Source organism: Lactuca sativa, chromosome 5 (assembly GCF_002870075.4).
Source record: "Lactuca sativa cultivar Salinas chromosome 5, Lsat_Salinas_v11, whole genome shotgun sequence".
NCBI classification, from domain to species: Eukaryota; Viridiplantae; Streptophyta; class Magnoliopsida; order Asterales; family Asteraceae; genus Lactuca; species Lactuca sativa.
Genome location: NC_056627.2, coordinates 74936346 through 74959415, shown reverse-complemented (window position 1 = coordinate 74959415; position 23070 = coordinate 74936346). Strand labels below are relative to the sequence as shown.

The following is a 23070-nucleotide window of genomic DNA, read 5'->3' as shown; positions in this document are numbered from 1 at the left end:
TTTGTGCGTTCGGTGTCACGTAAGGACTCGAACACACACAATGACCTATTTAACATATGATAATATATGTTCACATACAATTAGTATATTTAATACTAATTAAACAAGTATACGTGCTCAAAGGAGCGGAAAACACTTTGGTTAAGTGTTTGGGGTGTCTCGGGTAGCGTCTAAAGGTGTGTATGGCTTAGGAATGGAGTTTACTCTTCGAGAGTAAACTCCCAATACCATGTTTACGGCCCAGGGACTACTCACCATGAGTTTACGGCCGTAAACTCATGGTGAGGGGTTCTAGTGTGTTTTAAGGCTTCTAACTTGTTCATGGAATTATTCTAGGTCCAAAACTATATAGTATGAGTGAGTTTAAGGTATTTAAGGGCATTAAAATGGAGTTTACGGCCCAGGGACAACTCCTAAGGGAGTTTACGGCCGTAAACTCTTATTCTTTGAGTTCATTGAAGTTTCAAGCCCCTAATACCTTGCTAGTAATTTATAATGATAGTCTAAGGCCATTTGGGGGGTAAAAACTAACATTTTGGCTTGGTTTGGGGAGTTTACGGCCTTGACACATGTCTGGGTCGTAAACTCCTTTTAATCCTCCAAATCCTTATGTTTAAATGATCTAAACCCAAGAGGATAAGCCCCTAATTTATGTATGAAGTCCAAGGGTGTTTTGGGGGTGTTTTTGGGGCTTTTTGCAAGGTTTAGAGGTGTTTACGGCCTTGGCATATGCTTGGGCCGTAAAATCCATTTTACACCCTAAATCCTTGTAATTTAATGTTTAAACACTCCTAGGCTAATCCCTTAATTTATTTCCAAGCCTTTAGGGACATTTTGCGGTCATTTTGGCCTCATTTAAGGTGTTTACGGCCTAAGGAGGAGCTTAGGCCGTAAACTCCTCTTCCATAGCTTATAAGTCTGATTTTTGGGCTATAAACACAAATCATAATGTTTAGAATAAGCTACGGTAAGCGGACTTACGATTTGGAAGCGTTTGGTTGCGGATTCGGGGTGAAAACGAGTCTAGAGAGAGAGAGGGTAAAAAGTCTCCAAATGGAGTTTACTCCCCTTTATATATGGGTGGGAGTTGGAGCTCAGTGGAATTCTACCCAATACTGCCGTTAAACGGGGCTTTTGGTCACGCCCGATTTAGTGATCGTAATAATAAAAACTAACTTTTCCAATTAAATGGAAATATGTATTGTGTGTTTTTATTTCCTTTTATCACGACTTAACGGCATATTAAATGTAAACAAATGAAATGTTTATTAAATTGACGACCTCTAATTAACGGAACTCTTATAAACTGGAATATTCCGTTAACGGTAACGGGGAAATGTAACGGAACAACTTGGGTTGTCACACAACCATAAGGAAAAAGTATGTTATTCTACCAAGTTTTTATATTACTAGTACCCCATAACACGCTAGTTAGGTTGAGAACCTTGGAAAATCAAATTTGCATGTATAATAGAGAAAACATAGATCCAAGGTTTCTAGGGTTGCATGTACACCATATGAGTGTTAGAATGCTCAAAACCCTTCAGTAGGCAGATTCAATGCCAAAGGGAGAAGCATGGAAGATGTCATGGGAGAACTTCCTTAAATAGTTGAAAATGCGATATTGCTCATAAATCGATCTTTTGGAGATAAAAAATTAATTCTAGAATCTGAAGAAATGAAAGATGAGTGTTAGCGAGTGTGTTGAAACTTTTACTAAGAAGATGAAGATAGTTCCTTATTTGGTTCCTATCGAACTTTCCAAAGTAAACAAGTTTGGTAATGGACTACTAGTGGACTTTGGTCCAACTGTTAAGCTAGCAACCACTCTGAAAGTAGCCATCTGGGTGGCCTCGAATATAGAGGCCCAGATAAAGTAGAAGGGTCTGGAGAGAGCCTAAACTGGAGAGAAAAGGAAGTTTGAAGGATCTTACAGGTCCGATAAGAAGAGTAAATTCTCAAATTATGACACCAACAACAAGAGGTCTTGGGGTAACAATGAAGTCATCTGGTATGAGAAGTGAAAGAATAAGCACTTTGGGAGATGTGATGGAGAAGTCACATGCTACAAGTATGGAAGGGTTGTCCAATATTCCAAAGATTGAGCATTCAATGACAAGATATGTTATATATGTGGAGATAATAGGCATATTTCAAAGGACTTCCAAAAAAAGAAAGAAGCTGTAAAGACAAACGTGTAGCCAAAAGCAAAAGCTCGAGCATTCCATATGATCCTTCGTGAAGCAGATGTCGCTGCAGGAGATCAAGAGTAGAAAGTTTCTTATCCGGAGTTCAAGATGTGAAATGGTCATCTCACATAGATAGTATTATATTATGTAAGCTGATGTAATAGACATGGAGTATGGTGTACTTTGGATAAGTATTGTAACCGTTTTCTAGAGTTATAGAATCCCTAATTATGTTATATTATCCAACGTGTTAAGTTGCTATGTGATTTTTCTTGTATGGTGACTTGGAAAACTGTGAGACAATTCTCGGGACAAGTATGAGTAGGTGTGAAAGGTAATAGAGACCTATACTACCTGAAGCATAAAACATGCACTTGGATCAGGAAGAGTCACAAGGTTACTAAGACACTAGTAGTTGAGTTTACTTTTCTAAATTATGTTGTTACCATCGTTTGACAACTAAGAAAAAGAATGTTATTCCGAACCCAATGGTCATAACGAATCGAGTCCGATTAAGATATATTTTCAAAGTAAGTTACTCGGTTCAATGTTCGATATAGTATCTGACTTTAGTCAACAGATTGATGGAAAAGAAAATCAAAGCGATCGGTAGAAGTGTTTCAGCCGTCGTTAACGACCTATAGCTAAACGTTTTACCTACTATGATGTTATTATATCACATTAGAACATAAAGGAAGGTGAATTCAATGCTAGAGTTTAACTCATAGAGACCTGAGTCTAGCCATTGCAACATGTGATGGAAAGTCATTAGAATATGACCATTCGGTCTGTCACGGTAGCCAAAGTAAAGATATTATCATGGTTTGACTGTGTTTGAAAGGGAGTAGGAGTGTATGATGAAGGTCGAGTTTTTCACTCAGAGATTAAGATTGAAGGTCCAACAGAGAATGAAGAGCGGGTAAAAGTTTAAGCACCACCAGCAGCTAAGAAGTCCAAGATCTTGATAAGGAAGGCATATGAGTTATGGTTATTGCTTAGGATGGAAAGGTGACTTGCTGGATCATCATCCAACATTTGTTTGCTAATGATTCTGGGAAGTAATCATCTTAAAGGGGAGATAATTGTAACGCCCGTAAGTTAGGGCTAGACGACGTAACATCCCCCTCCAGCACGTATCACAATATTGTCCGTTTGGGGCTCCCGACACAAAAACTTCCCAGGGGGTCACCCATCCTGGAATTGCTCTTGCCCAGGCATGCTTAACTACAGATTTCTTATGTGATCTACTTCCCTCACGTCTTTAAAACGTGTTGTGACAAGGTAGGTATCCACACCCCTTATAAGGAAATGTTTCGTTCTCCTTCCAAGCCGATGTGAATCAGGTGCAACCCACCTTCACCCCCCCCCCCCATTATAGGTTCCGATGCCCCCATCGAACACATCGACTCGTTCCTCATCTCTGATACCATTTTTAACATCATCCTCTGGCACCTATCACAACATTTTTCCTCTTTGGGCTCCCATCATGAAAACTTCCCAAAGGGTCATCCATTTTTGAATTGCTCTCGCTCGGGCACGCTTAATTGCAGAGTTCTTATGGGATCTGTTGTCCTCACGACTTTAAAACACATTGTGACAATGAATGTATCCACACCCCTTATAAGGAAATGTATCATTCTCCTTCCAAGCCGGTGTGGGATCAGGTGCAACCCACTTTCTGTGAAAGATTTCACACTAATAAAAGAATATTTTGTATTAAATAAGCATAAAGAAAAAGTTTACTCTAGTTTCCTTGTCTGAGTTGGAGGCTTCTCGAACCCTTCATCAGGGTTTCCAAAACCATCCACCTCTAGGAAGGTTATGGATCCTCTCATTTATTCAACTATTGAATAATTACAGCTCAGTCCCAATATCTCTAATTAATTTTAATTAACCCAGAATTAAATCCAAATTAATTCTTAATTAAATTATACTATTTCCAATTAATATATTAATCATATAATATATTAATAAATCATTTATATCTCTTATAATCAATCCAAGTTATTTCCTTGTTATGAGGGCAACATAAAAGGACTTCATTTTTGTTTTTTAATATTATACAAATTTAGTTAAAACGTTAGACATTTAATCCAAAACACAACATATTATTAAAAAGCTCTCTTGTTCTATTTTCATTGCTTAGATGGTGTTGTTCCTCTACCAACAAACTAGCTAACTCTCATAATAAAGTTCATGAATTTAGAGCAAACATCTCCTTAGTTCTGGGAGAGCATGATTTGCAACAAGTTTATATCCTTCATCTGTTAGATGGATACTGTCCCAAAATAAGAATGTTGAGTCATTATGACATAGTGGGCTAAGTTTGTTACAAAGAAGAGCTGTCTCAAACAACCCTGTTCCACAACAAGACTTATCTACAACTCTGAAGCCTGAGAAAAAAAATCGTTAGATGAAGATGTTAATAGGCATCATCTTCCTTAAATTTATGTCATACAATATAAACCAAAACAATATACGACTATGTTGATTATGGACAATCTTTATATATGAAATATAATTAATGTTGTCTCCATCATTTAGGCAAGAGAAATTTTCACTTTAAGTGGGAATATAAGTCACATTGTTGTTGGTTAGTTGGTTATCCCTACGATCTGGAATAAATAAATAGTGAGTATATTTAACGTCAATATGTGATATAAATTTCATAAAAATTTGGAGAACAATAAATTTTCAAGAATCACTACAAATTATAGTTTCCATGTTGAAAAGTAATATTGAATATAATGCATACCATATTGGAGATGGTTTACGATGAGCTCTCTTGAAATATTAAAGTAATCAACATAGCAAAAAGTGGATTGTGGCAAACTGCTTTGAAGATATTCAAGCTGACTTTTTAGCATTTTGTTGAAGGTTTCTGCTTCTTTATTCAACATGTCACTGCAAGTAATAAGTCCTCCCAAGAAAGTTCTTGCTAGTGGAAAACAACCAATATATGGTGTGCCGAAGACAACTATTTTCCTTGCTCCCAGTTTGTATAATTCCTTAAGTATATTTATTGCAGCATTCATATGTAAGTAAATTTAAACAGAAAACAACCAAGTCAAAAAATTTATAAGTAAAGTTAGTGTATGTATTGGTTTTAAAACAAAATATATATATATATATATATATATATATATATATATATATATATATATATATATATATACTTTTATTTAGTTGTATACAACTCTTTTGGGATTTTATAGAAGCCATGAAAACTTTTAATATATTTTCTTTCTTGAAATATGTTGATATGAATTAAACACCAAAGGAAAAATTAGTAAAGATATTTGAGCATTTTCAATAACTAAAATATGATATAAAAAATGATGGGTGGAATAAAACCAACACATAGGATTACCTCAAAAAAGACTCTAGCATTGTTTGCTAATAGATAAGCGTAACCCGTCACATTATATTGTAATCGTCTAATTGGAACTGCAGTGTAACTTATTGCCCAATCGTTAGAGCTTGATGATACCAAATACACACCCTTTTTTATCATTTGGTTTGCTTCTTCTTCTCCCACAATCTTTTTAAACTTCCCAATGTATTCTTTGAACATCTCCAATTGAACCGATAATGGTATGACATTCTACTTGTCATATACACAAGAAAATAGAAAACAAATTACACATGAATGATATTTATTTCGGAATTAAATAAAAAGGCAAAAATCAAGAGGTTTAATATAAAATAAGGTATGAATACCACTATTTTGGATGTTAAGTTATCATAGCCAGAGCCACCAGAAGCAAAAGATACACCTGAAATAAGATCATTGTCTTGTATGGAAGTGTCTAAATATGCTGGAAGGTACTCCTTCACTCCTAAATTACCAGCTTCAAATTTGGTATCAAAAGATTGCAGCTTTTAGTATTAGAAATGATTTTTAACTACAACATGCAATATACAACACTTTGATCCCCTTAGATTCTCGCATTGTAACTCTTTACTTTTTAACTAATAGAAGCAGTGATTCTAATATATATATATATATATATATATATATATATATATATATATATATATATATATATATATATATATATATATATATATATATATATATATATATGTGTGTGTGTGTGTGTGTGAGAGAGAGAGAGAGAGAGAGATTAGCTCTGCTAAGAATATTGGGGGATCCAAATCAAAGACAAGAATAATTGGGGTGAATTTTGTAATAATGAATTACCAATATAGTCACTAAGCGTTCTATTGTTAGTGAACCTTCCAGTTGATTTTCTTCCCAAAAAATCCTTTCCATATGGGGGAAAATCAGCCTTGATTAATGATTGTCTATGGTTATTGTTCCCTGTATCCATGAAGGAATCTCCCATTGCTAAGATTGTTGTTATCGAGTTATTTTGTGGTATGTTTACCATTGACTCGCTAAAATATAAGTAGAGTGAAGCATAGAAACAAAAGTTGACTACCTTACTAACTGAAGGTATCATTCTAAAAACAATAACCAAAATAAGACCTAGACTATTGGATAAAGATGGTATTAGAACAACTATTTTGATTAATCCATTACTGATTATTAGAACTAGAACATTCACCCTAATATAAAGAGACGAATGAGCCTATTTTCAAAGATCTAGTCTTTATGACTAATAATCCAGATTTTTCATCTACATAATTTTTGGGTCATGTCACTTCACGAATAAAATGTTAGTACTTATCACCACGTTCTATCATAAAATTTTAATATTGAGTTGTATTTTTTGTATTTAATTGCATATGTTGTGTTGTCTATTCTGCATTTCTTTTAATGAAGGCTATTATACATCTTCCTCTACAGGAATCGCTACTCAAACATCATATATATATATATATATATATATATATATATATATATATATATATATATATATATATATATATATATATATATATATATATATATATATATATATATATAAAGAGAGAGAGAGAGAGAGAGAGAGAGAGAGAGAGAAAGAGATTGTGTGTGAGGGAGAGAGAGAAATTAATAAAAAAAACCATTATAATCAAGGCACCAATCTTGAGCGTCAAAATATAAAGCGATGGAATGCCAAAATATAGGTTGTAAAATATAAGTTGTAGATTTGTATATTGATGCTCATGCACCAAATTATACAAAACAAAATCACTTCGTTGTTTTTATTACCTTATAAATTGAAGGTATCATTCAACAAATAATACAAACTTACAAACTTGACTACATTATTAACTGAAGGTGACATTCGACAAATAATAACCAAAATAAGAGGTAGATTATTAGATAAAGATTCTATTAGAACAACTATTTGGATTAATTGATTAGTAATTGTTAGAAACAAGAAAATTCACCATAATATGTTGAGACGAATTGGTCTATTTTCAAAGATATAGTCTTTATGATTAATCATGTCGATTTGTCATCTTGACCTTTTTTGGGTCACGTCACTTCACGGAAAAAGGTGAGTGTTTATCATCACGTTCAATACATTTAAACTTGAGTTGCATTGTCTATATTAAATTGCATCTGTATTGTTGTTTATTCTGTTTATCTTTAAAGGAAGGCTATTATACACCTCCCACTATAAGAGAGGTCGTGTGGGCAATGCCCACATGCGTTACTAGGTAAAAAACAAGAAAACGTCATTACCACATGTTATGGTGGTAACGGGAAGTAACGGAAATATCTTTAACACGCAATAACGGGAGAGGGGCGGTGTTCATTGGCGTTATCACGTGTTATTAGGCACAATAACGGGAGTAGGCGTTGCCCACTACGAGTAGTCTAACAATCGTTACACTAACCTTATATATATATATATATATATATATATATATATATATATATATATATATATATATATATATATATATATATATATATATATATATATATATATATATATGGGAAATTTCATGCGAAAATGCAAATAATTTGCGAAAACAAGAAAAACCTATGATAAATTGTTTCATATTAACAAAATATGATTTTTAACATTTTTATTATGAAAACATGAATTTAAAAATGATTAAGGACGTGAAAAATATAATTATCAAAACCAAGGTTCTAAATGACGTGAGACATGGCGTGACGGCAAAGCCAAGTCTCAAGCTTAAAGAGTCATGACGTTTTTCAAGGCGTGATGTAAGACGGCGATTTTGTATTAATTTAAAATTATATTACCACATAAATATAAATTTATATTAAATATAACTAATTTTTAAAAGTGTTAGATCAATAACTAATAACAAAAAGTTAACAAAAACCACAATACTTGTATCTCCGATTTGAAAAGACATAACAAAGAGTAAAAAATTGTGTGTCAAACGAAAAAACACGCACCATAACACGCCATAACGCGTCATGGCGCGCCATGTCACGTCTTGCCACGCGCCACGCCTAACAGCAACGTTATGAAGTTTTTCGTAATGGCGAAGCCACGCCTCACGCCATGGCGCGCCATGGCGTGCCTTTTAGAACACTGATCAAAACCGTCTTTAAATCTATATTACCATAACACCATCCAATGTAAACTTACTATCTTTAATTTATTGCTAATAAATTTATTTTTTTATAGTACACGTGTTTAATTTTCATAAGATAAAATTTGTTTCCGTGTTTTTGCATGATATTTATATTTTCACATGAACCTACATATATATATATATATATATATATATATATATATATATATATATATATATATATATATATATATATATATATATATATATATATATATATAGGCAGAGGATGAAATGAGAACACCTAAAAGATTGAGAACGCGAGAACAATTCTGGACCAATCAATATATAAGGGCATACTAATAATTGTATATCTTAATTAAATTAAAATAAACTAAAATTCAATCAAATTCCCTTAAATTTAGGATCAGTTACCAAAAAAGAAATAAATATTCAATTTTTTATTTTTCTTATTAATGGAATATAAAAAGCATTTTTACCAAAATTTATTTTAAAACTGAAAAAAAATTCTTACAAAAATCAATTTTTTTTCTCCTATTTCACGTTTTTTTTTTGTGTGTGTTCAAAAAAATGAATAGAAATTAAACACCAAATTAATACATTTGTATTCATAAATGATTTTTTTTTTCAAAAAACCTGATACTACTCTAATCACAAATAAATACACATCAATTTACAAGCAATCCAATTTCTTTTTTTAATCAATTGAAAATAAAATGAGTGTAAAAGTTATCATTTCTTCATAAAAAGAATACCTCTAATCATAAATAAATATACTCATTAACACATGCTTACACTGTTATTCACAAATGAATACAGTGCTATTAAGAAATAAGAACCCTATTATTCATAATTGAATAAATGAAAACCTCTAATCATAAATAAATACATTCATTTAGTGTTATTCATAAATGAATACACTACTATTCACACATGAATGCACTGCTATTCATTCACTATTATTCACTCATTAATGCACTGCTATTCACAAATGAATACACTGCTATTCATTGATAAATACAATTTTTCATTCTTCCATTTCCTCTCACACTCCCTTGTTTTTCGCCTGTCTTCGAGGTGCAACAAAACACCCCCACCAGAGGTGTTTGTTGGTGGTTTCCGGCGAGCCAAGGCCAGCAGCCCCCTCTGTTTTCTCCCTCTCTTTTACGACACACGAAGAAACCCAAACACCCCCTGTTGTCGTTTTCTTTCTGCCTTCCTCTCCCTCTCATCGACAGTAACTGGAACAAGAAAACGAAGTGGTGAAAAGGTTGCCAGAATAGCCCTTGCCACTCCACTACTACGATGAACCACCAAATTGGTGGAGTTAACTTCAACTACAATACAAATTAGCCCTATTTTCTCTTCAATTTCTATTTTACTATTACGTAAACAAGAACATTCAACAAATTGGAACATGAAATTAGAAAAAGAAAGAAAAAACCTAGGATTACCAGTTTCGTTGATTTCGACATGACAGTCATCGGAGATTGTCTCAAGAAGGCAGGGAAACGAGACCTCATGAGGAAGGAGTCCAAGCCAGGTGACGTCGGCACGTATATCCTCGACTAGAATCGGTGTTGAAGCGAGAGTTGATAGAAAAGACTGTGAAAATGGATTGTGCGTTCATCTGGTCTCATCGGCGCCACTTCTGGTGAACGGTGATGGGTATGACGATGGTGGTTGTGACGTCAGGTGAAGATGCTGAATAAATCTTCATGGTAGTATGTATATGATGGAGGCGGATTTGTTATAAAACCCTAGAGAGAGAGAGAGAGAGACGAGAGAGACGGAGGAATACGAGAGAGACGGAGGAATACGAGAAAGATGAGAGGAAATAGGTGAGAGGGTGAGAAATTATAGGAAATAGGTAAAGTTGCAATTCATATTATGCCCTTTTGATCATTTCAAAGTTAAACTTTAATACCATTAGTTTTAGAATTTTTCATAAATAGTCCATTTAATAATAACCTTAGATCTAAGTATTTAAATGGTTCAGATCTGTTCTCGCGTTCTCAACCTTTTAGGTGTTCGCATTTGATCCTACTCCTATATATATATATATATATATATATATATATATATATATATATATATATATATAGAGAGAGAGAGAGAGAGAGGGAGAGAGAGAGAGAGAGAGAGAGAAAGTTCAATAGAGTACCATTATCAATCAAGAAACCAATGATCCTATTCTTATTTTTTATATTGGACGTGCATCCACCAGATTTTGATCGTAGATTTTTAAATTGGACGTGAATGCACCGGATTATATCAAAAAAATCAATTTGTTTGTTTGTTTTATTTTTTAGGTTATGATATAAAAAAAACGAGTATACAAATATTCATAATTTTTCGTCTTTTTTAAATAGAGATCTATTTTGATATATAAAAAAGATATGTCTTATGTTTTTGTTCATTTGTACAATAGTTCTATTCAGATTTTTTTATGAATCTGAACTGTATTAAATATTTATTAAAGATAATTCACATATAAATAGTTATTGTATTTGTTTTTTTAACAATTATTGATACCTTTTGTATGGTTATATTCTATGTAAATGACCGTCTTGTATAAAAATTGTTAAATATATCGATTTCTTAGTCCATATTTACATTTTGATAATGTATGTGAATTAAAAATATCTATGTGAATGGTCGTTAAAATAGATATATCAATTTTATACGTGAATTCGAACAAAAATTCACATTCACATGTAAATCTAACATAAAGGAATGTCAATTTACATAAATTCACTTGATTTTTTTAAGATTTCAATCTTTTGATCATACAAAAATAAATTAACTGATAATCATAGGTGCATTTATTGAAATTCATATGTAAATGATAACGAAATGATGGAAAAATCGGTTATAGTTAAAGATTCACATGAAAATCTAAACAGAAAGTTTGAAAAAAAACCGACTTTTTATATATCGATATAAATGTTTATTCAAATAGTAACACAAATTATAAATTTTAATTTATTTATTTGTTTCGATAAAAAATAAACCCAAACAAATAAAAAAACAAAGAAAACAAAATATTTTTTTAATTCATTTTTATACATCAGTATCAATTTCTAGTGAAATAGGAAGAAAAATCATGAATTTTGGAAAAACGAAATGGGTTATCGCGGTTCATAACAATTTTTCAGTTTCTTCAAGATATATATATATATATATATATATATATATATATATATATATATATATATATATATATATATATATATAGTGTTCTAAAAGGCGCGCCATGGCGTGAGGCGCGACGTCATCGTTACGAAAAGCTTCATAACGCTGCTGTTAGGCGTGGCGCGTGACAAGGCGTGATATGACGTGCCATTGCGCGTTATGGTGTGTTATGGCGCGTGTTTTTTCATTTGAGACACGTTTTTTTGCTCTTTTTTATACCTTTTCTAATCGGACATACAAGTATTGTGTTTTTTATTAACTTTCTGTTATTAATTGTTGATATAACACTTCTAAAAACTTAGGTATATTTGATATAAATTTATATTTATGCGGTAATATATTTATAAATTAATACAAAATCGCCGCCTTACATCACGCCTTGAAAAACGTCATGGCTCGCCATAACTCGTTAAGCTTGAGGCTTGGTCTTGCCGCCACGCCACGTCTCACGCCTTTTAGAACCTTATATATATATATATATATATATATATATATATATATATATATATATATATATATATATATATATATATATATATATATATATATATATATATATATATATAACACCCGGAATCAAGAAGGTTAATTGTGGAATTATGCCAATTTCAAGTTGAACTCAGCGAGTTCGAGGAGCCAACTCGGCGAGTTGAAGATTAAGAATCGTGGGGATTTAATGGGTCTACTCAACGAGTTGAGGAGCCTCAACTCGGCGAGTAGAAGTTGTTTTGGTCGCAAGGTTTAATGAGATAAATTGGCAAGTTGGAGGATCCAACTCGATGAGTTGGACACTATTTAGGAAACCCTAATTTTGGGGTTTTGCTCCTATTTAAACACCTTAAGTCCTAGGTGGTGGCCTCATTCCCAACCTCCGTAACCCCTTAACGCTAATCTCAAAACCCTAGAGCCTCCTTGAGTGTTGTGAGCTCATTGTGGGTGTGTTTTGGTGTGTTTGAAGCTCTTTGAAGGAAGAGAAGCTTGGTACAAGGTGGTGGTTCTGTTGGATTAATGTCTAAGTCCATAACTATATTTGGTATGTACTTGACCCGACCCAACATGATCCATTTGGGTTGCACTTCACCGACACAATTTATATGGATAATCTTTTGAGAATAGTATATTTATGATTAATATTAATATATTATAAGTTCTAATATATTAATATGGAATCATATTATTTAATTAGTATTGATCAAGAATTAATTTAGAATTAATTAAGTGATCAAAATGAACTAATTAAATATGGACTCTTATATATATGGAATGGGCCAAGTTCATTTAGGTTGGGTTAAGCTTTCATGGATAGTCCATGGAGTGTTTAACCCATGGATCATATGAAATGAAAGGTCATGGGTTTAACCCTAGTCTCCATACTATATAAAGATGTCCTTGGTTGGTGAAATTGGCACTAGTGTGGGTACACTAAAAAGGGCTAGCCGATTTCACTAGAGAGAACCAAGTATCCATATTCTCTAAAGTCTTCCAAGGTGTTTTGGTGATTTGTGATTCCACTTGAGGCTTCCACACTATTGGGGCTAAGCTCTTAAAGCTTGAAGACATCAAGCTACATAAAAGGTATGTCATCTAACTAGTACTTTGTAGTATAAGAGCTTCATAATATGCTAGTTAGGATTCAAGCCTTGGAAAGTTCTTATTTGCATGTATAATAGAGAAAACATAGATCCAAGGTTTATAGGGTTGCATGTACACCATAGGAATGTTAGAATGCTCAAAACCCAATAGTGGTATCAGAGCCTAGGCTTGTTTTCTTGTTATACTTGCAAAAGTAGCTGAAAAATCGAGTTTTGATGTTGTCTGCCCAGCAGACTCGCCGAGTCCATGAATAGACTCGCCGAGTCCAAGGCAAAATGCATCCAACTCGCCGAGTTGGTTCGTGCACTCGACGAGTTGGACCCCCAGACAGCATAAATTCGACTTTTTTGGCTGGAATTGGACTAGGAACATTACCCTAAGATGTTTTTGGACTTATAAACTTGTTTTTGATGTGGTAATGTTCATGCTAATCCAATTTCAAAGATAATTGTCAATAGATTCATGTTTTGTATTAGTTTAAGGTTTAGACTAATTACATGAAAAAGTTTGATTTGAATTATCTTGTTCTTATCAGTTGCTTAGATTAATAGAAAGTTATGTGAAATTATTGTTTTCAATCCAAATTAATCTAAGAGTTGATTCTAAAATGTGTTTTTGTAACTTGTCCTCAAGTTATATGAAAAGTCACATTTAAGTTTTATAAAACTCATAAAAGTCGGCAAAGGTTACAAAATGAAGAGTCTAGTTCTAATTAAATGGTTTTATGACTCCATAACTTGTCCTCAAGTTATGGAGGACCAAGAGTCTCTTCATTAAATAATAAATAAAAAAATGTGTAACCTTAATTAATTTCATAAGTTATAAAATAAAGATAAGTTAATTCTTTTATTAGTTTAAAGTCTTCCATAACTTGTCCTCAAGTTATGGAACTTGAAGAGTTTTTGGATTAAAACTACTTTAAACACATAAGTTATGGAATTAATTAGTTTTGAATAGTTTCAAAACTTGCCCTTAAGTTTTGGAATTTGTAAAGTTTTCTCTTATGAATACTTTAATTCCAAGTTAGCCCTTAGAATTTTAAAAGTTAAAATTCAACCCTTATAGTTTATAATATTATAAGTTAATAATATATATGTATAAGAGTAAAGTCAGTCTTACCGTTAGTAGGCCTCATTCACGAAGCCGGTCTATAAGGGGGTATAAGGTTACTGCCTATAAAATGACAGTTTAATGGGTGTCCACTCTCACCCACCGCTTCCTTGACCGGTGGAGGGTCGTTAGCCGAACGGGTTTGACAGGACTAGAATTCTCCCTTCATTAAAAGTGTTAATGATAAATACTAAGTAACTAAACTCTTAATAATAACCAATCTTAGTTACTCAAGAAAATGTGAATAAGGTGCTAATCCATGAAATTACACTTTGCACTTTGTTTAAGTCGGTTAGTGGAGCGTGTGTGGTTAACCGGCACACTAACTCGTATTTAACAAGGTAGGCAAAGGGTAACTTAATGTTTATCATAGTATCGATGGAGCGTGTGTGGTTAACTGACACATCGATTGAGGGGTAAACACTTAAGGGTACCAAGTAATTTGCATGGTTACTTCACACCTTGTTTTGTGATCCTCGGCATCCCAGTCACAAAACCTAAATGGCACACTCGAGATTGAAACATGCCATTGAACATTTCAATGAATCTCAACAGATCTAGGAGTTTCAAATCCAATTAAAAACCTAATTATTATTTCATTTTTCATGGTGGAAATTGGTGAATCATCATTCACCTACCTTTAAATATTTTATAGCTTGGATTACGGCATCCCTCTTCTAAGTTATAAAATAGTTTGTTGGGTCCTAGCCTTAATATTTCATATTGGGTGTCATATTAAGGACTTTAGATCAACTGTGACATCCCCATTTTCACGGCCAGAAAAGACCGATGTTGTTTATGCTTTATAAAAATCAGAGTACTTCATTTTATAAAAATGTTGCGGAATTTGTTCCCAGAAAAACATGGTAAATATGTTATTAAAACATTTTCGAAGAAACGTATTTATTTCATTTTAAAACGTTTGGGATGTCATCGTTAATACAGAAACATAAGCATAAACAGAACTTACAATTATTTACACTAGTGATCTACATCTCTTTAAATCTCTCAGTGTAATGTCACTTCATATCAACACCTGTGGTATAAATAAACTGAGTGGTCAGGTTGGGAAACCTGGTGAGTACATAGGGTTTTCAACCCACAATAATATAATTATTATGTTTAAACAATCAAACAATCAACCCAATTACCCATCCCCATTATCTTCTTTATTCTTAAGGATCTACCCTAAGAATCAGCTATTTCTCATTCATTCATTCCTAAGGATCATCCTAAGGAAACAACATGAAGTCCATTGTTACCAATGACACATTGGTCAAGCGCAGCTGCTAATATTGTCACTTAGGCTCAGCTGCCAGAATTAGGACATTTTCTATGAGGCGCTTCTGCCGGTATTGACCTTTAAACACCACTGTCATGGTCATAAGGCTCCCTATTAGGCGCAGCTGCCGATACTATCCTTAGAGCGCAGCTGCTAGGACGTTTACCGTAGATCTAAATCATCTACGGGTTGTGGCGCAGCTGCCAGTGCTCATCTATAGGGTACTAGGTCCACTGCTGCCAATGTATACCTATAGGGCACTAGGTCCGTACTACTAATGTTCCTCTATTTCAGCTTATATCCGTCATCATTCATCTACCCATGTTTTACCCAACATATTTTGTAGATATAAAATACTTTATACAGTTTACATCATTTAAAACATGTATAAAAATCTTTCACCAGCATAGACAACAAGTATTCAGACAATATGCACACATAACACGTAATTTATATTAAAATACTTCATATCTATGTGTAAGATGAAAGAGACCATGCACTCACCTGATTAGGTGGTGATTCCGAACTCAGACAGCACTTCGTTATCTCAAAACAATTTTCCTCGACAAAACCTAGTATCAATACCATTAGGGTTTAGTTTTTAACGTTAACCACGACTAATAAATAGTCTAGCTATTATTACTATTATATAAGCGTTAAATAACACTCAATATAACTCATAATAATAGCCCAAATAATTATTTTAAGGTCCTAATAATGTTACTATAATTAAATAAAATCTATATTAAATATAGTATAGGCGTAGCTCACTTACAACGAGTTTTTATTAAAAACCAGGCTTCGCTGGAGCAGCGTTTCCAAGCCGAAAGCTTTTCTTCTCGGAGCCGTCGGGCGCTCCGGGGCTTTCTTCTCGTGCTAGGGAGGTTCCGTAGACCTGGGAGGGGTTTAGGGAGGCTAGAGAGAAGCTAGAGAGAGAAAGAGAGGCTTATGGTGTGAAGAAAATATGAGTTCACCCTTGTATTTATAGGAGTTTTATAGTAAAGTAGTCTCTAAGCTTCGTCCGTAACTTTTGCATACGAGCTTCGTTTTTGTCTGTCTTTTTACCTTTGAGTTCCTATTAATGAGATCTTCAACTTTCATTTAGACCTCGTTGGCTAATTCTCATTCTATCTCGGATTTACAAAACTGTATCGAATTCGCCGCGCTCGAAAAGTAGGGACTAAGCTTCGTCCATAACTTTCGCATACGAGCTCCATTTTTGTCTGTCTTTTTACCGTTGAGTTCCTATTAATGAGATCTTCAACTCTCATTTAGACCTCGTTGGCTAATTCTCATTCTATCTCGGATTTACGAAACTGTATCGAATTCGCCGCGCTCGAAAAGTAGGGACTAAGCATCGTCCATAACTTTTGCATACGAGCTCTATTATCGACGTTCTTTATATCCACGCGTTGGTATTTACGAGTACCACAACTTTCATTTAGATCCCGTCGGCTAAAAATCGACCGATCTAAAATTCAGATTTCGGTCTGTGCACTTCTATGCTAAATCTTAGAAAAATCATAACTTCCTCATACGAAGTCAGATTTGGGCGTTCTTTTTATCGATGTTCTTAGTTTAACATATTCTACGACTTTCGTTTAGATCGCTAAGGCTAAATCTCGCTCTATCGTAAATTCACTATTTACGCTTCCCGGTATCGTGCCGGTTCCGTCGCGAAACTTCAACGGGTCATAACTTCTTCGTTATAACTCGGTTTTCGGCGTTCTTTATATGTACGAAAACCTTGTAACATACTCTACAACTTGGTTAAGATTATTTATTCTAAATAATCTTTTGTCGAAAAGTCGTTTTCGACCCCTATTGCCTCTAATTTGACTAGCCCAGATTTGCGGGCGTTACATCAACTATCTTGAATATCTCCCAAAACATGTCTGGTTTAGACATTTATGATCTTCCCAAATCTCTTGAAACAAGCTTTCCTAAATGAAGATGATCTCCCTTGGAAATCATACTTCTTTCACCTCCTCCAATTATTCTCCCTAAGTTCTTGAAAAGTTTAAGGTCACTCAAGCCCTATTGGCTAGTAAAGGTCTATGTGTGGTCACATCTTGGAGATGTAGTCACATATTGACAAGCCGGGAGAGTTGGGTGTCAAAGTCTTGAGAAAGTTGGTGGTTCAATCACTTTCTAAGTCACATAGTGAGTTCCTTTAGGACACCTATGAAACAGACTATGACAAGACCCTTAATGATCTTAACTATTTGTTAAGATCAACTTCCTTAAAACTTGATGGACATTGACAATAGTGACACAGGAAATCCAGAAAAGCATTCTCTTCCCAATGGAAAGGGCGCCATAGTCAACTCGGTTGACCAAATAGTAAAGAGAAAAGCTAAGTCTGTGATAGTACCGTATACAATTACCAAAGGATTCATATGTTTATATTGCCAAAGAACGGGCATTGGTTGTGAAGCTGCCAAATTTACCTAAGGATGTTAAAGTCAATAAGTTTGACTCTACTTCAGGTAAAGTCCACTATCTAACTCTGCTAATTTTCTATTCTGAGATTCTTGATACATGATGTGACTGGGTCACATGGTGATGTTTTAAGAATCAAAGAAAACTGAAGAAACTTAAAGAAAGAATATGTTGAATCTGATCGCATAGATGGATTTCTATCGCGTAGTTTGAAGATCAGATTCTTGAGCTACTTCTTAGGAGTTATGAGATATTGCTTAGGAATAGATAACAACAAGTTTTCATATGGATTGTAAGGATAAGTTTTTCCGCAAAGTTTTAAAATAAAAGAAAATTTTTGATTTTATTTATTTTAAAATATCCTTACAACGGCATTTGAGGAAAAAAATTGTTGCTTATATGATTCCATTAATAGCAAGAGTGGAAATATGAAATTGATTCTTTCATTTGTGGTAATGTCTAAATTTACCAAATAAGGATTCTCATCACCCAAGTTTCAATTGGACCGGAACTTGGAATCATGCAAGTTGTATAGCATGATGAATGAGAACTTTCAAGTATTGGAAAATTAAGACTAATTACTTGTTCACATGGATGTGTGAGTCAAGTGAAGGACTAAGGGATCGAGTACACATTCTTGTGCACTGGTCAAGTCCACCACAAAAGATTGATAAAACTATTCGTCATAGTTTACAAAAGCTCAGTAAATATGATTATACTTACAAGCTTAAGTGTAACTCTGAGACATTGGAAAAAGGTTCCAATGTATGACAGAGCGAATAAGAAGAATCAAATTAGGCAGAAGGATAAAAGTTTCTCAAATCTGAAAAGATGGGAGAGTAGTTTAGTATCAGTTTTTGTGATCATCTTAATGATTAGGAAACCATAGCACAATTAGTTCTCTAAGGAAATCTTAGTGCATTCTTATGACTAAAAAGAGGGATCTTGAATTGAAATGGTTAAATCAAGAAGATGAGTCATACTTCGTTCCAATACAAGTCTTAGAGTCATACTCCAAGATTGTAACTTGAGTGACATGTCTTAAAGAAGGTTTAAAACACTTGTCAAATGTAAGAGTAAAAGTTTTCTACTCTTGTACATTTGAAATTGGTAAGTTGTGATGTTTTGGATAAAACAAAGACCAACTTAGGCCAATTGTGTGAAGTGGTTGTCTTGATTAGAACCCACACTGTCTCTTGAATATCTGACAAGAAAGTCTTATATGTCAAGAGGACAATGGGAGTCTTAAAGGTCTTGAAAGTCTCAAGAACTAATCAAGAATAAAACCTGAAGTTCTTCACTAGCACACGAATTGAGGTTTATAACCTATCGTGTTGACATATTCTGTGCCCATTCCAGTTAAAGTTGGCTTTGCATATGAGTTCTTAGAGTTCTCAATTTGTTGCACAACAACTTGGAAGCAATTACAGGCCCTTGAGCTGCCAGGTGGCAAGAAATTAAGATTGAGTTCAGTCCATATGAGTTTGGATTTGTCATTATCCTTGTCTTGTGACTATGGTTTTGACAATTCACATGGATAAGAACACATACACCATTAAATCTAAGTGTCATAAGGTTTCTCTCCGATTCATGAAAAATGAAGGTGAGGAAACTCTTTCACTAAGTAGATTTTAGCTAGATAGCAATTGTGATATTTGCATTCTCAAAGTCATTAGTGGAGCGTGTGTGGTTTACCGGCACACTAACCTGGACTTGTGAGAAGTGGCAAAAAGGTCTAACCATTATGATTACGGCATCCCTCTTCATAATTGTTTAGACACACAAGTGTGCTATCTAAGGGAAGGTGTATGATTTTGATAAAGTTTTATCAAAACAATCTAGTATCAGAAATCTGAACTTTGGTAAGAAAGTCAGCTGATTTCTGAGTACATGTCAAAGCTAGTGGGAGCATAAGTGTTATGCTAATAATCATCATGTTAGTGGGAGCATGATAATTATGATAAGTATTGCAAGTTAGCAATGTTAATTATAGAAAACAAAAGTTTTCAATTGGGAAAAGGTTGTTTTGCTATAATTAAAGGAGAGGAAATTATACTTCATCTCAAATCTATAAGCTTAGATTGTGAGGTTTTAATCATTTAGTCAAGGATATATATATATATATATATATATATATATATATATATATATGTATGTATATATATATATATATATATATATATATATATATGAATTTCATGTTGGAATGGCTCAACATAAGGAAATTTTGTATATGAATCCATTATTTGCGTTCTAAAATTCGATTATGATTACGGCATCCCTTTTCATAATCTGAATTATGAGAAATTGGCAAATAGAAATGGAAATATTATAGCAAAAGACTGGTTTAGTCTTTATGTGAGACATCATGAATCGTGTCCCATATGCTTCGGATATAGGATCGATTACATGTGCTATATTCATCATTTCTAAAATTTTCCAAATGCATGGGGCATTAAGAAGGGAAAAGGTTTAGAACTGGATATGACTAAAAGGATTAAACAATTGTCGAGGACGATCTAAGGTTTACCAAAGATTGGTTTCTCAAGGACAGTTGGAAGTATAGTGATAATTCTGGAAGGACCATATTGACATAATCTGTAAGGAGGCAACTCTTGTTCAGAAGTGATAGTCAAAATGGAATCTGGAAATGTTTCAAAGTTAGAATTTTCAATCTGTTTAAGATTAGAAAACTTAATGCAAGAAGGATGTTTCTAAGGAGCTGATCTCCTTTGGAATGCTCTATAATGGTTGTTGTCAAGTCTTTCTGACTTCGTGCATAATCATTACAAGAGGATCAATGCATATAAGTTTAGAATCTAACAGATTTCAGTAAATCACATGAATTTGGAATTCTTGCATTTGCACTAAGGATTTGGGACTGTGAAAAGAGGATCATTGGAGTTATGTTCAATTGATCTATTTCACAAAGTAAAGATCATAGACAAACATAGTATGCATACTTGGTGTATGGCATGACTAGCGTTTAGAAAACATAGTGTACATGCTTGGAGCATGGGACAACTATTGTTTTTAAATTCAAGAATAAAGTTGATAGCTGAAAGAGTATACAATGAATAATGTGTAATCATATGGTGATAAATAAAAGGTGTTTTATTTATGTTCATAGGTTTTGATACCATATTGGATTCAATTATTATTGTGTTTCACTTTGCATGTTTTGACGTCCCGAATAAACTAGGTTATTCTTCCGGAATGACTAAGTTATTCAAACCATCCACAGTCGGTCATATGTTGGAAGTAGATATGAATTAAGACTGTCATGGGTTGGCTTGTAGAGGTCTAAGGTGTTGGACAAAGGGCTACAACACTCATGAGTGCTCATAAGTTCTAAGTATTGGATTCAACCCGCGCTCAATGGAATCACTTCATGGATTTTATCACAAGTGATCATGACACGATAATATCTTATATTCTTCAAACCTAGAGATATGAGTTGTTACTATGAGTTGGTTGTACATTGATTGCACGAAAACGCATTCGGTAACTCGGTGCTATAAAATGTGCCTTTGTGTATGATTCAACAAGTAGTAGAACAAGCCATATGAGTCGAAGTTGATCTATTCCTTTTACCTTCGGGATAAAAGCGATATATGTGGGCCCCTCGATGATTTGATGATGACAAATGGAAGTGCTCGGCCGGGCTAGGACTGATTTGATTTGTTCAATTAGTCAGTCGTCATAAATCGAAAATCGGGAAACAACAAATGGACAGAGAGAATGATTATAATCCATGTCTCAGTCCATATGATATCTAGAATGGAGGAATATATGATCCCTTATCTAATGGACAAGTTCGTTGACAAAGATCATAGTTCGACAACAGCTTTAAGAGCTACGATTGCCAGTTAGGTTTTGAAGTCATACTCAATAATAGTTTTAGACTTATCCAAGTGGGAGACTGTTGGATTAATGTCTAAGTCCATAACTATATTTGGTATGTACTTGACCCGACCCGGCATGATCCATTTGGGTTGCACTTCACTGACACAATTTATATGGATAATCTTTTGAGAATAGTATATTTATGATTAATATTAATATATTATAAGTTCTAATATATTAATATGGAATCATATTATTTAATTAGTATTGATCAAGAATTAATTTAGAATTAATTAAGTGATCAAAATGAACTAATTAAATATGGACTCTTATATATATGGAATGGGCCAAGTTCATTTAGGTTGGGTTAAGCTTTCATGGATAGTCCATGGAGTGTTTAACCCATGGATCATATGAAATGAAAGTTCATGGGTTTAACCCTAGTCTCCATACTATATAAAGATGTCCTTGGTTGGTGAAATTGGCACTAGTGTGGGTACACTAAGAAGGGCTAGCCGATTTCACTAGAGAGAACCAAGTATCCATATTCTCTAAAGTCTTCCAAGGTGTTTTGGTGATTTGTGATTCCACTTGAGGCTTCCACACTATTAGGGCTAAGCTCTTAAAGCTTGAAGACATCAAGCTACATAAAAGGTATGTCATCTAACTAGTACTTTGTAGTATAAGAGCTTCATAATATGCTAGTTAGGATTCAAGCCTTGGAAAGTTCTTATTTGCATGTATAATAAAGAAAACATAGATCCAAGGTTTATAGGGTTGCATGCACACCATAGGAATGTTAGAATGCTCAAAACCCAACAGGTTCAAGTAGGAGCTTTCATATCTTGGTTCTCTGTTCCATTTTCAGCACATTTCGGGTATAAAGCTCTAATCTTTATTAGTATTGGCTTAGATCTCTTCTTGGGTTATTTGTAT

General features: G+C 33.7%; 1 protein-coding gene across 1 annotated transcript; it reads right to left on the bottom strand.

Annotated features, from left to right (window-relative positions):
• Window positions 1-4900: 4900 nt before the first annotated feature.
• On the bottom strand, window positions 4901-6583 carry LOC111908000 (GDSL esterase/lipase At5g42170). Its single transcript, XM_052771605.1, has 4 exons — window positions 6394-6583; window positions 5910-6040; window positions 5560-5793; window positions 4901-5197 (listed from the first exon to the last, which is right to left on the bottom strand). The coding sequence occupies exons 1-4, from the start codon at window positions 6581-6583 to the stop codon at window positions 4901-4903; spliced, it is 852 nt and encodes a 283-aa protein (XP_052627565.1).
• Between the last annotated feature and the right edge of the window lie 16487 nt (window positions 6584-23070).